At 35.7% G+C, this 17,786-nt stretch overlaps 1 protein-coding gene across 4 annotated transcripts in view; it reads left to right on the plus strand.

Annotated features, from left to right (window-relative positions):
• Positions 1 to 17,786, plus strand: part of USP25 (ubiquitin specific peptidase 25) — a 152,758-nt gene that overhangs the window by 83,049 nt on the left and 51,923 nt on the right. For all 4 annotated transcript variants that reach the window (XM_047875088.1, XM_047875092.1, XM_047875090.1 and 1 more), the window contains 6 exons: positions 3,086 to 3,159; positions 7,859 to 8,007; positions 14,846 to 14,973; positions 15,369 to 15,464; positions 16,781 to 16,939; positions 17,525 to 17,751. In XM_047875088.1, coding sequence (XP_047731044.1) covers positions 3,086 to 3,159; positions 7,859 to 8,007; positions 14,846 to 14,973; positions 15,369 to 15,464; positions 16,781 to 16,939; positions 17,525 to 17,751 — 833 coding nt within the window. The remainder of the gene's footprint in view (positions 1 to 3,085; positions 3,160 to 7,858; positions 8,008 to 14,845; positions 14,974 to 15,368; positions 15,465 to 16,780; positions 16,940 to 17,524; positions 17,752 to 17,786) is intronic.

The raw sequence follows: 17,786 nt of genomic DNA on the forward strand, positions 1-17,786 counted from the left end.
AAAGATTCATAGATTTTTACGTCAAGAGAGACAATCTTTGGATTATTCCTGTTTCCCATATCAGTCTTAAGTCCTTTTTATTCTCACAGTGTAAAATACATAAGGTATGAAGTAAATTTTTCCTATAGAGTTAAAATGCCCAAAGACTAAATATAGGTAGTGGGAGAGGATACATTGATTTTGGTGTCAGATTTGAGTCCACTTCACACATTGAGCACTTACTAATTTTGGGAATTTGGGCAAGTGACTTAACTTGCTTTATAGCTTTATTAGTACAATAGAGGTAATTATACTACCTGTTATCAGATAATTATACTACCAGATAGTCCAGTGACAGCAACCCCAACAGTTTACAGTCTTATATTGTTAGATGTGTCCATTGGGTGTGAGCAAGGGGCTGTGCCCATTCTTTCGCTCAAGCCCAGGGGTGACAGAGGCTTTGCCTCATTACCTCTTCTGGGATCACCACAGCAGTGAAAGTACATGGGCTCTCAAAGTTTCTGCCACACATCACTTCTGCTCACGCTTTGTTGGGCAGAACAAGTCATGTCGTCCATTTGAGTTCAAAGTGAGTGAGAACGCTTTACACCCATTAGGATAGCTACCATCAAAACCCCCAGGAAATAACAACTGTTGACATGGATGTGAAAAGAATTGGAACCCTGGTGCACTGTTAATGGGAATGTGAAATGGTGCAGTTGCTTGGGAAACATCATTGTGCTTCCTCAAAAGATTAAAAACAGAATTACTATTTGATGGAAGGAATACCTTCACAATGTATACATATATCAAATCTTCACATTGCATGCTTTAGATTTTGTCACTTATGCCTCATAAAGATTATATGATCCAACAATTCTACTACTGGGTCTTAAAGAGATATTTGTACACCCATGTTCATAGCAGCATTATTCACAATAGCCAAATGGTGGAAACTACCCAAATGAATAGATAATATAATAGATGAATGATGAATAGATAAATGGATAAATGAATAGATAAATAAAATGTGGTATACATACAATGGAATATCCTTAAAAAAGAAGGAAATCCTGACACATGCTGCAACATGGATGCTTAGTGAAATAAGCCAGTCACAAAAGATAGACACCATATGCCACTTATGTGACGTGTCAAGAGTTGTAAAACTCATAGGAACAAAGTAAGAATGGTGGTTGCCAGGGCCTGGGAGGGAGGGAAAAGTGTGGAGTTGTTCAGGGAGTGTTGTGTTTCAGTTTGGCAAGATGAGAAGACTCCCGGAGATTGGTTGCACAACAATATGAATATACTTAACATTACCGACTAAACACTTAAAAATGGTTAGATGGTAAATTTTATGTTATGTGTATCTTACCCTAATTAAAAGTTTTTTAAATGGGGGTGTCTGGGTGGCTCAGTTGGTTAGGCATCTGACTCTCATGGCTCAGGTCGTGATCCACAACTCTTGAGATCGAGAGCCCCCCATTGGACTCTGAGCTGACAGTGAGGAACCTGCTTGGGATTCTCTCTCTGTGTGCTCTCTCTTCTCTCTTTCTCTCTCAAAATAAATAAACATTAATTTTTTTTAATGTAAATAAAATGTGAGTGGGAAAGTATATCTTAACCATGTACCTGAAACTAGAGAGCCAGAAATCTTTTTTTTTTGAAAGAGAGCGCACAAGCAAGGGAGGGGCAGAGAGAGGGGGACAGAAGATCAGTAGCTGGCTCTGTGCTGACAGCAGTGAGCTTGACATGGGGCTTGAACTCACATATAGCGAGATCATGACCTGAACTGAAGTCAGCAGCTCAACTGACTGAGCCACCAGGTGCTGAGGCCAGAAATCTTTTTGAATAGTACTGACAACTACCATACTACCTCATAGGATTGTTGTGAGGATGAAGTGAAGTCCTTCCCACCAGTTGTTTTAAGGAGTAAATGGTGATGCACATTTATAAAGACACAGTGTCCTTCACCCATCCCCCACCTTCTTTTTTTTTTTTTTTTAGCAAATCAGTTTTATTGGTTTAAACACAAAATTTATGAAGATAAATTTTATACACAGTTGTGGATACCACACACTTTTATGTAGTAATGCCAAGATAAACTGTTTTCAGACCACAGAGAATAAAACAAAAAGAAAAGGTTAAAAAAATTGTCAACTTCTATTTGCTTCAAGGGAAAAAGGAAAAGAAAAAAACAATGTATCTGATAAATAATTTGGAAAATTCACAAATGACTACTTGTGCCTGCAACATGAAGGATGGAGTAGCTCCTTAGCTACTTTGGGTCAAACCCGGTGTTTTGCTCCTTCATTGTGACAGGCTGTTATCTTTGAATGTTGTGTACTGTTCTATTTTAAATTTGGGAGATTACATATTAAAAATTTACAAAATTGTCTCTGATTAAGGGTGGCTTTTCTTTGTTCCCAACAAGTCCAAATAAGCATGTATTGCATAGAATAAATGTATGAGATCAGAATGAACAATGATAAGGAGAAGATCAGTACTCCTTGAGCATAGACTATGTCAGGTCTTCTTGTTTTTGTTTTTGTTTTTGTTTTCAGGATTTCTCCACTTTTTTTTTTAATTTTTAAAAAACAATTTACTTATTTTTTTATTTTTATTTTTCAATATATGAAATTTATTGTCAAATTGGATTCCATACAACACCCAGTGCTCATCCAAAAGGCGCCCTCCTCAATACCCATCACCCACCCTCTCTTCCCTCCTACCCCCATCAACCCTCAGTTTGTTCTCAGTTTTTAAGGGTCTCTTATGCTTGGCTCTCTCCCACTCTAGCTTCTTCTTTTTTTTTTTTTTTTTTCCTTCCCCTCCCCCATGGGTAGGTCTTCTTGTAATGTTGTGCCATTTTAACCCTACAACAGCCCTTTGAGTTCAATTACTATTATTATCCTCAGTTGACATGTGAAAAAATGGAAGGCTAAGTTTAAGTGCCTTATCCGAGGTGATGTAAATAGCAGCCCTGAGTGAGTGACAATCACATAAATAAATGTCACTGACTTGGCATATATTGTTCTTTTACTGTTTTCTGTTACATACAGATACAAAAATTATAGCCACATTTATGTTTTATACCATGCTTTAGGGATGAAGAGAAGCCAAAGAACCCCATGGTAGAGTTGTTCTATGGGAGATTCCTTGCTGTGGGAGTACTTGAAGGTATGGTTACACATGTTTTTATTTATTACATTTGAAGGGATATTATTATCGATTAGCTCTTGTCTTGATAGTGACTCCTTATTTGTTGACTGGTTTTTAATTTTAATTTGACTTATTCTGTCTACTGGTTCATGTTGCATTGTTACTACTAATCACTTGCACAGAAAACACAGAATTGAGTGAATGAAGAGGAAGGTACAAGGTCTATTATCACATACTAATTTATACTGGGCTAATGTTATCCTAATAGTCTTTCCCAGAGAAAGGTCTATTATCACATACTAATTTATACTGGGTTAATGTTATGCTAATAGTCTTTCCCTGAGAAGGCTTCTGTGATTCTGTGAATTTGGGGGTACGGGGATTAAGGGGGCATTTGGTTTTGAAAATGATATTGGAGTTGAATACTGGTTTTGCTATGATGATCACTGTTTTTGAGGATTTCAAGTCTATGAATGTTGAAAGCTGCATTTAACAATGTAGCATAATCAGGGTATTACATTTTGGGGGTGATTATAAAATTCTTTAGGTTCTAGTTTTCAAGAAAGAAGTGTACTCTTTGGAAAAAATCATTTAAGAGTGACACTACTCTATCTACCTTAAATGCCTATTACTTTAAATCTGGGTCTAACCAGTTACTCTTCGGTTTTCCTAACAAGGGAAGGGAAAGGACTCATTAGATATACTTCAAATACTAATAATTACTAATCCCAAAGCATGAATTTTTGAAAAAATTTGAAACATTTTCCAAATTTTCAAAATGGCCCAGCACATCAACCTTTAGAAAGTTAACCCAAATCTCTTGAAGTATAAAATTTGGAAAATTGGTTTTCCTTCAGGATCTTAAGTAATGGATTCCTATGAAGTTTTGTTTGAACATAATTTTATAATTTGGGATTCAGAAAAAGGCAGACATTAACTCAGGATTCAGTCAGGCGTTTAAAAGGTTACACTGTCAGTACAATTTTTAAAATTGTTGCCTCAAATACTGAATATTCATTATATAAATAGTGGGATATTTTCCAGTTTGGATTGTCCATACTGTCCTACTGATTTTTACTTGAAGTAGAACACTGTATTTGAAGCAATAGGGTGGCTCTAATCAGGTTGACTATGTACTATTTATACCCTTTCTACTTCTGTTACCTTGATTCTTGAAAGTGATTTATTGGGGCACCTGGGTGGCTCAGTCAGTTAAGCCTCTGACTTCGGCTCAGGTCATGATCTCACAGTTTGTGAGTTTGAGCCCTGTGTAGGGCTCTGTGCGGACAGCTCAGAACCTGGAGCCTGCTTCAGATTCTTTGTCTCCCTCTCTCTCTGCCTTTCCCCTACTCACGCTCTCTCAAAAATAAATAAACATTAAAAAAAAGTGGTTTATTGAAATAGTTAATTTGTCAATCAGTATTGAAGTCCTGGTACTGGGTATTAGTTGTTTCAAAACTATTCTACATAAATGTGATTTTAGTACATTTCCACACGACCTATGTATTTGCTTCAGTAAAAATGATTTGGTTTCTTGCTCTTATCACTTTTACATATATTTTCTTAATGCTTTCTTTTAGGCCAGAGGCTCTCAATTGGAGGTGATTTTCATTTGCTTTCTAAAGTTCCCTCATTGCAAAAGTTCCTCAACTTTTCCAGAACATCTAGTCCATTGACCCTTTCATTTTATTCCTCTAGGTCCTTTTCTTTACTTACTTCTTTGCCCATTACGATCATTCTTAGAAATCTCTAACACTCCCTTTCCCCCATTCCCCATCCACTACCTCTCTGGCTGTTCTCTGACCATCACTGGGATATTCATTTTCTCTCTGTGTGCACCAAGTACCCGAGTATTACTGGGGAAAAGTCACTCAGTGGGCAAACTAGAAATGTTCCATGAATTTGTAGCATATACTAAGTGTCCCTGGTCCCAATCCTGTGACACTACCTGGCATCCTTACTTGTTTTGTTAAATCACTGTCTTCTATCCCATTTTCTGCAATAACGATTTTTATCTTTTCTGTTTTTTAAAAAATTAGTTTAGAGAGAATGCACGTGCACCCACAGTGGCAGAGGGGGAGAGGTAGAGGGAAAGAGAGAGAGAGAGAGAGAGAGAGAGAGAGAGAGAGAGAGAGAGAATCTTAAGCAGGCTCCACACACTCAGCATGGAGCCCAACATGGGACTTGATCCCAGGACCCTGGGATTGTGACCTGAGCCAAAGTCAAGAGTTGGACACTCAACCTACTGAGCAACCAATACCAATGCACTCCTTACCTTTTCTGTTACTAATTTAACCTCTCTGTCTCTTCATTCACTCGGAAAGACCTTCCTTCAGGTTTTATGGATTTACCATGAAGCTAAGAAATATAACCAGAGGTCCTAATGTCCCGAATCTAATTTTGTTTGTAATTTTCTATCTTAGGTCTTAAAAGCAAGTTTCTCAAATATGTGAATTTCAGGCTCCACAACCTGGATCCATCCCAGCCTATACCACATTCTTTTTATTTGTCCTTCCAGATAATAAGGAATTATTCAGTCTTACTTCCAAAGGCTATTGTTTATATGTTCTCAGAATCTCATCCCTTCATGCTTTCACTCAGACCTTGCCCTCTTTGTTATCTTGCCTTTTTCCTGTATTTTCAGCTTCTCCCTCCAGTGTCTTCCTCATCAATATTTAGATGTGGTCTTGTAACTCCCATTGTAAACAAAAAAGAGCTCCCTTCACATAGTCTTCCAGTTAATCTCATTCAGTTGAGAGAGGAGTTTGTTTTTACCTGCTAAGTCCCCATTTATTCAACCCATCCCACTTTTGCTTCTGGCCCCAGACTTCTTCTAAAAGAGCACTTTCTAAGGTTATCAATTTCTAATATGTGTTCAAGGCTGTCAGATTCCACTTAGTTCTCCTATTGAACTCTTATCAACTATTCATGCTATTTATTCTTTGTCCCTTTTCTTCTTTTTTTTAAATTTTTTAAAACATTTATTTATTTTTGAGAGATAGAGCATGAGCAGGGGAGGGGCAGAGAGAGATGGAGACACAGAATCTGAAGCAGGCTCCAGGCTCTGAGCTGTCAGCACAGAGTCCGACGTGGGGCTTGAAGCCATGAACCGTGAGATCATGACCTGGACTAAAGTCAGATGCTTAACCGATTGAGCCACCCAGGCACCCCTGTTCCTTTTCTTTTTTACTATTCAGTCCTTAAAAATACTTCTCTGGCTTCTATGGTACCATATTCCCTTGGCTGTTTTTCCCTACCTCTGCGGCTACTTCTTAGAAGTTGTAATTATAGCCTCCTGTTTTATCTAAAGGTAGGAGATCCTTGGGACTCAGCTCAGGCCCCCTGCCTTTTCCTGTCTGCCAGTTTCCCTCGGCAGAGTCTCATTCACTCTCTTGATCCACCACTGTCAGTAGCCAGCAATTCTCTCATTTATAGCTTCAGACCAGAAGATTAATTTTAGTTACAGACTCATATCCAATTCTCTTCTCAACTTGAAATGCCATGGGCCTAAAACTGTGATTGCCACTACTGCCTTAAAACAAAAGGAAAAAAAAATTCTCTGTTCTTTATTTAGTGGAGCCCCTTTTAGAACATAAACAATCAATTGAGTTGCTTATGCTAGAAATCCGAGTATCATTCTTGATACCTTCCTTACTCTTCTGTCCCCTTTCCTGCCAATGAACCACCAGTCAATCATAAATACTCCTTCCTGAATATGTGTATAAAAATTTCATCTGCTTTTGTGCACTTTTGCTATTAACACCCTATCCCACACTGCCTTTATTTCTAGATGGATTCTTTAAGTCTTCTAACAGTCTACCATCTATTTAACACAGTAGCCATAAAGATGTTTCAAAGATAAAAATCTGATCCTATTATTCCTAGATTTAACTATTCAGTGACTTTCTGTTATACTCCAAATATATTGAGGAGAAAAAAATTCTTAACATGGGCTTCTAAAGCTTTATAGATTTTGTCCCCTTACCTGATTCTTCATTATCATCTTCCTGTTGCTCCCCTAAGGAATAATGTCCTCCCCTTAAGCCTTCAGATATGCCAAGTTCTTTGCATCCTTGAAGTCTTTGCATGTGTTGTCCCTTAGCCAAGAATTCTCCACAGCACCCTGACACTCTGCCCTGGCTAACTCCTACTCACCATTCAAGTCTCAGTGTAAATGTCATTTTGCTATGGAAGTCTTCTCTGCTTTACCCTCCAGCCCTAACAACTAGGTTAGCTCTCCTTTTCATACCCTCTCACATTACTCTGTTTTACCACAAATTTTTATAGCACTTCTAATGATAAGTAATTTTTTGTTCATAATTATATGTACAATTAATATGTGTAACATCGTTCTTCCAAAAGAGGCTGAGAGTTTCCTCAGCTCAGGGACCATATATATCTGTTTCATCCACTGCTATACATATTCTCAGTGTTTAGCACAGTATCTTGTCCTTAGAAAGTATTTTTTGAAAGAATATATGTATTTACACACACATACATATAATCACTTCCATATATACAGGTGTGTAATTAATATCTATGGTTCGATGTGAATGTGCATATGTGCATGTATAAACCAACAAGAAAATTACAATGACTACTCTGTGGAACATAATCAGAGTTATGGTTTTCAGGTTCAGGAGGTAATTCATACACATTTACTTTTAGTGGCTAAAAGGCCATATTGAGTAACAATTAACTTTCCCTTCTTCCGTAGGGAAAAAATTTGAAAATACTGAAATGTTTGGTCAGTACCCGCTTCAGGTCAATGGATTCAAAGATCTACATGAGTGCCTAGAAGCTGCTATGATTGAAGGAGAAATTGAGTCCTTACATTCAGAGAATTCAGGCAAATCAGGCCAAGAGGTGAGTTTAGCATCTTCATTTTTCATTTCTCCCCAGGTCTTTCTTACACTGCTGTAAAGTATAATTTAAGGCTCTAATTATATAGCTGTCTAATACTGGAGAGAATACTCAGATTATGTGTTTGGATTTAATTATGGTAATTTAGACATTTGGGAAACCTGCACAAACAAGTCTGTAATCTTACATTAAATTCTCACTTAAACAATTTAGCTTAAAATTTTCTGTTAAAGCCTTCTTTTAGGACATTGTTAAGTCTGTTTAGAATTTTTAAGGAAGGTACCAGTCACTGTGGCATGCTAGTCCTGGAAGTGAGGAAGAAAAACACTGATAGGAGGGTAGAATTTTATATAGACATATGTTACTAATATCAAATAGTGTTGGAATTTGTCTAGATTCCCTTTTTGGTAAAATTACTGTGTAATTGCATGAAGAGCAGATGGAAGAAGTTGGCTTTCTCAAGAGAGATATAACCTAAAAAATATAAACCTGTTTGTTTCCACTGATCTCTGTCTTTTCATTCATGTCTCTAGATCCATCTGTATATCCATCCACCCATCCATAAATTCATCCATGTGTGTTACTAGAATAGAAGGCAAAGGACAGATCATGTGCTGCAAAATCGCTTATCATTAAGCGGTTGCTGATAGTTGTCTACTTGTAAGCTCTATTCCGGAGGGTAGAGAGCTTCATATGTGTTATTCTCCACATAGCCCTAGTGGATAGTACAGTGACTGCAGGTAGAATTATGTAATGACTGAATGAATGAAATGTCTCAATGTTACCAAAAAAGTTTCTGAGGTCGTTATCCCTGAAGAGGTCTTAATAAATATTAAGTGATGATATCTCTGTGTTTATCTAAAAAGGGGCTGAGTTCTTGTGTCTTTGAAAATAAATTGCCTGTATCTAAATTTGTGCTTTTTGTTTAGAAAAAGATATGATTGATCATTTTTTTGTTCTTCATCCTCATTTCCTTCTCTTATGTACCCAACAAAAAAAGAAAGAAAGAACATTTACTCTTTTTTGGCTTTTCGTTTTTAAGAGTGGGGAGAGAGCGGGGGTAAAAGAGAAAATATTTGAGATAGTTTTGCTCTCTACATCATAGATCATCTATTTTAGTGAGTCTCAGCAGATGCCTAAGCCCTGCTTCAGAGCTGTCCATCAGAATCTCGGGTAGGGATATGGTACCTGGGCCCAAGAGCTCTGCCCCTGATTCCCATATAGACGTCCAACTAAGAATATTTAAATTAGGCTTAAAGAATATTTAAATTAGGCTTTAAATTAGTCTCTAAATATTGGGACTCTCCTAGGATCCTATAATGGAACAAGAAAGCAGATTCCCCTCCCCACTCTGCCCCAAAATGTGATCTGTTTTCTGTTTAATAAAAGGATGATGGGTTGGGGCAGGGAAAGGAGGGATGGCATTCTCCTTACTCTATCAAACTGACTTATAAGTGAAATAGACATTGGTTTATTGGTAAATAATTTAGAAATTAATTGGTAAATAATCTCTCTCACATATTTGCAGCTTTTAAAAATGTTTTTCTTACATTGAATATGAATTTCATTTATCTTAAAAGCTCTAGTTTGTTCTCCATCTTTGGCTTCATACCCCGAATGCCCTATACTGTAGTATGTATTTTCTGCCTGGGTTTTTACATCCAACCTAAGGGGTACAGTCATTTGTTTCCTCTGAATTCAGCAGTTTGTAAGCAGTCTTAATAATAGCAAGTTCAATTACCTGTGATTCCTATTACCAGTTGCCTAGATTTGCAGGACACATTAGTTTCAATAATAATTTAGCCTGATTTAAGAGACTATCACTGACTAAAGTAGACTGTCTTAAAAGTTTAGGGGCGCCTGGGTGGCGCAGTCGGTTGAGCGTCCGACCTCAGCCAGGTCACGATCTCGCGGTCCGTGAGTTCGAGCCCCGCGTCGGGCTCTGGGCTGATGGCTCAGAGCCTGGAGCCTGTTTCTGATTCTGTGTCTCCCTCTCTCTCTGCCCCTCCCCTGTTCATGCTCTGTCTCTCTCTGTCCCAAAAATAAATAAACGTTGAAAAAAAATTAAAAAAAAAAAAGTTTATAATAGTGTGCTTAAATTATAGCCTTATTTCATTATGTCTTTCAGAATAACTGTTTTGTTTCCTAAGTATCTGTAAAGACCAATGAATAACATTTTAGGTTTGTTTCTAAATTTGCATAGTCCCTGGTGATAAAACCTTTTATCTCCTACACTATTATTTAGTAAAAATTATTGATTTTACTTTGATACAGAAAACATCTGCTTTGCTGAAATAGCTGTAGTATAGTAATAGAGAAGACCTCCAGTCTCCTGAATCACTCGTGTTAAAATATCCAGTGTGGCCTATGAGAGTTTAAATTTCTGGAATGACATATCAAGAGACAACTGAATAAATTAAAAATGATTATGTGTAAGATAACTGTACAAATATTTTTATAAATCATAAATTTTAAATTTTAATGAAATTGTATGCAATTTATGGATGAATCAAACTATCTTGGGAAGCCGGAGATTTTTTTGATTGCCTGTTGGAGCAAAAAAATTTCAGATAGTAAATACCTCACTTCTATAAATAGTGTGTTGTACATTTTCTTTTGATTACTGCTATTCATATATAAGTACTTGTACTATCCTATGACTTGCATTTTTCACCCACTAGTGTATCATGAACATCATTCCATGTGAATGTATATGGCTTTACACCATTCTTTTTAAAACCGGCATAGTATCAAATAGCCTGTATTTCTAAAATTAAACAGTTTTAATTCTTCTGTAAGATAGTAGTTGGACAAAGAATAATTTTAAAGAATGCTTATGTATAAATACCCTTGAGAATTTAGGAATGAAGGATAGTCAGAAGCGGGATCTTTGGGTCACCAGGCGTACTCATGTAAAAATGTAAGTACTGCCAAATTTCCCTTCACAAAGCTGTACTAAGTTATAGTCAGAGTACTAAGAGACATTTTATGGAGCTTTGAAACTAAATTAGGGAAACAGCACCTACATGTACCATATTAGACATAGGTAAATGTTGTATGGGAAATTTATCTTTAAAAGTGAAAAGGCACTTTGTAGTCCGTTTTCAATTGCAACAACGTGGGTGGAATTACAGGGTATTATGCTAAGTGAAATAAGTCAGAGAAAGACAGATATCATAGGACTTCACTCATATGTGAAATGTAAGATACGAAACAGATGAACATAAGGGAAGGGAAGCAAAAATAATATAAAAGCAGGGAGGGAGCAAAACGTAAGAGACTTAAATACAGAGAACAAACTGAGGGTACTAGATGGGCTGTGGGTGGGGGGATGGGCTAAATGGGGAAGGAGCATTAAGGAGGGCACTTGTTGGGATGAGCGCTGGTTGTTATACATGGGGGATGAATCACTAGAATCTACTCCTGAAGTCATTATTGCACTATATGCTAACTAACTTGGATGTAAATTAAAAATAAATAAATAAACTTAAAAAGAAAGTGAAAGGGCAAATGTGTGAAGCTGATTAAATGACTAAAACTAATTTTTGAGTTGGAATAGGAAGTTTTTGCTTTTCATGCTTAATTTATACCCTGGTTTTGTCTGGTGTTCTGTGGGAATCTGATCGGTATGTCTGCTTTTTCTGTCTGCTGCTCCCTGTGTTCATGTAAAATCACAAAAGCAAGGTATTTAAAACATGTTAATAGAAAAATCAGCTATTAGAACTCATAAAAATTATTACATTCTCTCTAGAAAATATTTGTTATAGTCATAATAAGTTCAGGAGCATTTTTGTTGCCCATGTTGATTATGTAGGGTTCTTCTGTTGGTTGAACATGTTGGTTGATTATGTAGGGTTGTTATACAATATAATATAATAAATAATAAATGTGTTTACAGAAAAGAATAAAGCCTTATTTTTACCTTTAATGACTTGTGTCTCACAAGCATGGCATGCCAATTAGAGAAGTAAATACAGTTTTTTATTGAATACAAAAATAATATTCTGAAAGAAAAACATCTGATTGTTGTATATGTAAAATTCTAGTTCTCTACTGCTATACTTATGCTAGACGAACCCATAATATTTTCTAAGATGAATTAAAGGAATGTCTGGCTGTCTCTTCTTGTCCCATCAGCTTTAGAATAAGAAAGTGAATTGGGGCGCCTGGGTGGCTCAGTTGGTTAGGCGACCAACTTTGGCTCAGATAATGATCTCAGTTTGTGAGTTCGAGCCCTGAATCTGGCTCTGTGCTGACAGCTCAGAGCCCGGAGCCTACTTCAGATTCTGTGTCTCCCCCTCTCTCTACCCCTCCCCTGCTCACACTCTGTGTCTGTCTCTCAATAATAAATAAATGTTTAAAAAAAATTAAAAAAAAGAATAAGAAAGTGAAATCCTTCCACTCTTGTAATATGAGAAAAACTGTCACTGTTGTTAGAGTAAAAACAGTCACAACGGAGACATATTACATAACTATTATAAACATTCTTTCTTAAGGTATGGAAGTTATTTCCTGGACTTTTCATGGTCTACAGAGAAGCATATGCCCAATTTGGGTGATTTTATTTCTATTGGCCATGGTAGGTTTCCATGAGTTAAAGTATGTAACTATTTAATTTTAATGGTTGACATTTAAAATACCGCAATAAAATATGAAAGTAATAGTTCTTGAAACCTACTTACTTACTTTAGTATCATAAATTGGAGTAGAGAATATTATCCTAAGGCATCAAAAGTTTTCTTTATGATATATATGTAGTATGACTTAATTTAAATACTAACTTCAGTTTTGCATTAGAATTAACTAAAATTTTTGCCAGTGCCATGTGAGAACAAATAAATAAGCGGACTTTGCTCAAGAGATTTTAAAACTTAAGAGATGCTTCTGGTGTTAGCTCTTTTGTAACTTTCCAGTCAACTTCAGTTTTAATAGCCATATAAAATACATTTCTTCAACTTCAGCTTTTGGCTAAATAGAAACCAAATCTCACTCAGGAAATTGCAATTCATGTAATCATAATTAGCGCTTGGGGAGGGAGAAATAGTTTTGAATAACCATTTACATTTATTAGCTTTATTTAGAGAAAAGTAGCAACTTTTAAGATCTTAGTCAAATTCAGTTTGCCAAATGTGCATTGTTCCTGCTTTTTGGGATGTTTGAATTTAAATTAGTGTACTCTTAGCCTCTTGACATGTGTGGTGGCACTTTGTGGCGCTTGAAAATACCACCATGTGTAGCAATTACTTTTTATAGTAGTACATTGTACACTTTATAATAAGTATTTAAAAATATTTGTTACGTTATTTTATATTTTATTTGGTGATTCATGAATTTTTATTCATTCTTTAAAAATATGTTTATGTAGTTAGGGCACCTGGGTGGTTCCCTTGGTTAAGTGACCAACCCTGGTTTCAGCTCAGGTCATGATCTCACAGTTTGTGAGATTGAGCCCCGAGTTGGGCTCTGTGCTGACAGTGCAGAGCTTGCTTGGGATTCTCTCTCTCTCCCTCTCTGTGTCCCTTCATGCTTGGCTCTTGCTCTCTCTCCCTCTCTCTCAAATAAATAAACTTAATAAAAAAATTATGTTTATGTAGGAGTGCCTGAGTGGCTCAGTCGGTTAACTCAGTGGCTGACTCTTGATTTTTGGCTCAGGTCATGATCTCACAGTATGGGATCAGTCCCATGTCAAGCTCTGTGCTGACAGAACAGAGCCTACTTCAGATTCTCCCTCTCTTTCCCTCTCTTTCCCTGCCTCTGTCCCACTCGTGTGCATGTTCTGTCTCTCTCTCTCTCTCTCTCTCTCTCTCTCTCTCTCTCTCTCAAAATAAATAAATAAATATTAAAAAAAATCTTTGTGTAAAACTTGAATCTTTTTTTATGAAAATAATTTTCTTTAGAGGTTTTGTTACATTTCATGCTTAATTAAACAGTTGCTGAAGTTTGTGGATGAATTGGCTGGCTCATCATGAGACATTTAATTTTTTAAACACTAGTCATTTAAAAAGATTTTAAATATAGTTACCGTTAGTATAAATTTCATATTTGTTAGTAATCTTTTTCTTAAATTAGAATTCCAGTAGGAAAATTAAATTTAACACAGGGAAATATCAGTCTCTAGTTTTTAGTGTGAGAACTGTGATCATTTATGCTCTAAGAATATATTTGTGTGTGTGTGTGTGTGTGTGTGTGCGTGCGCGCGCGTGTGTGCTACATCCTACAAGTTGCTTTGTCAAAGGTTTTGAATGGTGGTCAATTGTAGTAAGTGTATGACCATTTCTGGTAGTAATAGTGAGATAATATTGAAGAAGCCAGATACTTGAGCTATTAAACCATAATTTTAACCAATGTCTACCTTTTTTAGGTTAGAAAAGTTTTTAAGGTATTTATTTATTTTGAGAGAAAGAGAGAGAGGGAGAGAGAGAATCCTAAGCATGCTCTGTGCTGTCAGCGCAGAGCCCGACTTGGGGCTCAGTCTCACAAACTGTGAGATCGTGACCTGAGCTGAAATCAAGAGTTGGACACTTAACCTATTGAGTCACCCAGGCAGCCCTTTGTTAGGAATTTTAATGTAAAAAATTATCATGGAAGAAGGAGAGTTGTTAGAAGATTTTTTTTTTTTCTTTCCTGGTTGAGTATTATTCCCATCCTTAGAATTTTCAAGAGGTATGGACAACTTTTGGGAAGAAGTTGAATTTTAACTAATTTGCATACCTAGTCAAGTATTTGTGATGTCAGCATTGTGATGATACATATAAAAATGCCAGTGATAACACTCTGTGCCTAACATTGTAATGGAGAGAACAAAAAGGTTATAATAAGGTTTTTTGTTATTTTCTTTCAGCATTGGTTTACCAAATTACCACCTGTGTTAACATTTGAATTATCAAGATTTGAATTTAATCAGGCATTGGGAAGACCAGAAAAAATTCACAACAAATTAGAATTTCCTCAAGTTTTATATCTGGACAGGTATCGTTTGTTATACAGCATGACTTAATTTTACAACTGTTTAGTAACCAAGTAAAGAATTATTATTGTGTTTAGAGAAAATTTTTGCTTAGTTTCTTTAGAATTAATCATTACTTTTTTGCATAATATGTTGAATACTGTTTGTCAAGGAACGTGGAGTTCTCTTTCTAGTTAGAAAAGTATAGTTACTGGGAATAATGTTATAAGGAAGTTAAAAAATTTATATTTGTATTACAGTTGTCAGAATTTTAAAAAATACTATTTTGTATTGTATAATACTTGATTGTAAAATTTTAAATGAGTGGATCTTCTGTGGTGTTGGCTAGACTTAATATTGTGTCTATTTCCATGATATTTAGAAATGGTAATGTTGTTAATTTTTCTTTTTCCTATAGATATATGCACAGAAACAGAGAAATAACAAGAATTAAGAGGGAAGAAATCAAGAGACTAAAAGATTACCTCACAGTATTACAACAAAGACTAGAAAGGTATTACAGCTTTAAGAAGTTATGAGCTAACTATAAGAAGTCATATTTTTAGTGACTCTCTGAAATCTTTCATTTTAAATTTGCTTTGGGTGACTTATAATTCTAGTAGTAATCATTCTGGACTGATATTTTGCTTGAGTAGTTTAGTTTTGAATTTTGTTAGAAACTAATTTATAGTTGATATTAAAGATTATTTTAGTGTTTAAAATTAAGTATTTTTACTGTCGAGTAGTAATGCTCATGGTACTGAAAAATAGATGCAAAGTTAAACTAATCTTTAAAAAAATCCAAAAAAAAAAGGGACACCTGGCTGGCTCAGTCAGTAGAGCATGTGACTCTTGAACTCTGTATTGTGAGTTTGAGCCCTACATTGGATGAAGAAATTACTTAAAAAAACAAACAAACAAACAAAAGAAGCAAAGTTAAACTAATCTAAAATTTTCTGCTTGTAGGAGACTAAATATCACTTTTGAGATTTCAATTAAAATGAATGGTGACTTTTTCTCCTTAGTATAGGAGATACAAACTCAGATGCCTACTAGGGCCTCATGGAGGCTTTATAAAGAAGGGAAGCAAGTATGTGTATGCGTGTTGGCAAGGGGAGCCTAGAGGTCACATCTCTGTGGAGAGGGAGTGTCTGCTGTCTGCACCAGTGGGCGGTGTCACATGTGATACCACGTGTGAATATTTGAGAGCTTCCCAAAAGATGCCAGAATCTGGACAGTCAGAAATGTTCTGTAATTCAGACAAAGTCTACAGGCTGAAATGTGGCCTGAGACGTCCCAGTTTGCAACATCAGATTAATCTGTATCTCTTGTTTTAGTGTTAATTTTCAAATTAATAGCCCAAAACTTTTTAAACAAAAATAATATATGATATTTCAATAATTTTTATTTTTTAAATGTATCAGTAATCATATTAAAAAACAATCAGAGGTAAAAGGTAGGATGATACTATTAGTCACAGTCTTAGTCATGAGACCAGATGACAGATCTAAAAATAAAAACAGTCTCAGGATATGGAACTGTCTGTTTTCATTTTCCTATTGGGTTACAACTTAGAGCAGCGTTTAAAATTTATAACAGTATACGGACACATTCAGTTGTAATCAACTTTGTTTTCCTTAATTTAGAGACGTATAAGTTATTTCTTAAATGTATCTTTAGTTTTTACATCTTCATTTGAAAGCAAAATTAATTTCATTGTTGAAAAAGATTTACTGAAGTGTTTTTTATCATGTTTTATAACAATTATTGAAAACAACCAAATGTGCTTTATATACAGCTAAAAGCATTTGTACATTTTATGGTTAACAGATATTTAAGCTATGGTTCGGGTCCCAAACGATTCCCCTTGGTAGATGTTCTACAGTATGCGTTGGAATTTGCTTCAAGCAAACCTGTTTGTACATCTCCTGTTGATGATATTGATGCTAGTTCCCCACCTAGTGGTTCCATACCACAGACATTACCAAGGTAAAAAGTTTTCTTTATACAAGGGCCAGCTCTTTCACCTATATTACACAGTAATAATTGATGCCTTTAAAAAGGTTTTATGAACTGAACATTGTGATTTATTTTAGTAGACTGTAAAAATATTAGAGTCACTTAGAAGATTGCATATTTTCTGGGTGCTTTGTTATTTTACTGTTTCAGTATATTCTATGGATGTGAATTGAAATTTTCATCTTATCTGTTTCTGTTTGGAATTGTACTTTAGGTTGTTTTGGTATATATTTCCACCTTTTATCCATGAAAATACCGTTAAGTTAGTTTTTTCTGTAATGTAAGCAGATAAATATTATATAATTCCAGTATACATAAGATTTATTGACATGATTAAACCATTTCTTCTATAAAGCTACAATTTCATCATTATGATAATGTATTCTTCATATATTGGGATCTCATTGGATATTAAATTAATCCACATATTTCTCTTTTTTAAAGGAGTTTTCTGTTTGAAAATATAAGCCAATTTAATGCGTATTTGGCACAATTTTTGTCCAGAGCTTCATTTAGGAAGTTTAATAATGAATATCTCATGCTTTAATGATACAGCACAACAGAACAACAGGGAGCCCCTTCTGCGGAACTGCCAAGCACGTCACCTGCACCACTAGCTGCCGTTTCATCGAGATCAGTCGTACATAAACCGTTCACTCAGTCTCGGATACCTCCAGATCTGCCCATGCATCCAGCACCAAGGCACATCACAGAGGAAGAACTTTCTGTGCTAGAAAGCTGTTTACATCGCTGGAGGACGGAAATAGAAAATGACACCAGAGGTAAGAAGCTTCTCAGGGCATGGTTACTGTCGCTT

The sequence above is a fragment of the Prionailurus viverrinus genome, chromosome C2 (assembly GCF_022837055.1).
Source record: "Prionailurus viverrinus isolate Anna chromosome C2, UM_Priviv_1.0, whole genome shotgun sequence".
NCBI lineage: Eukaryota > Metazoa > Chordata > Mammalia > Carnivora > Felidae > Prionailurus > Prionailurus viverrinus.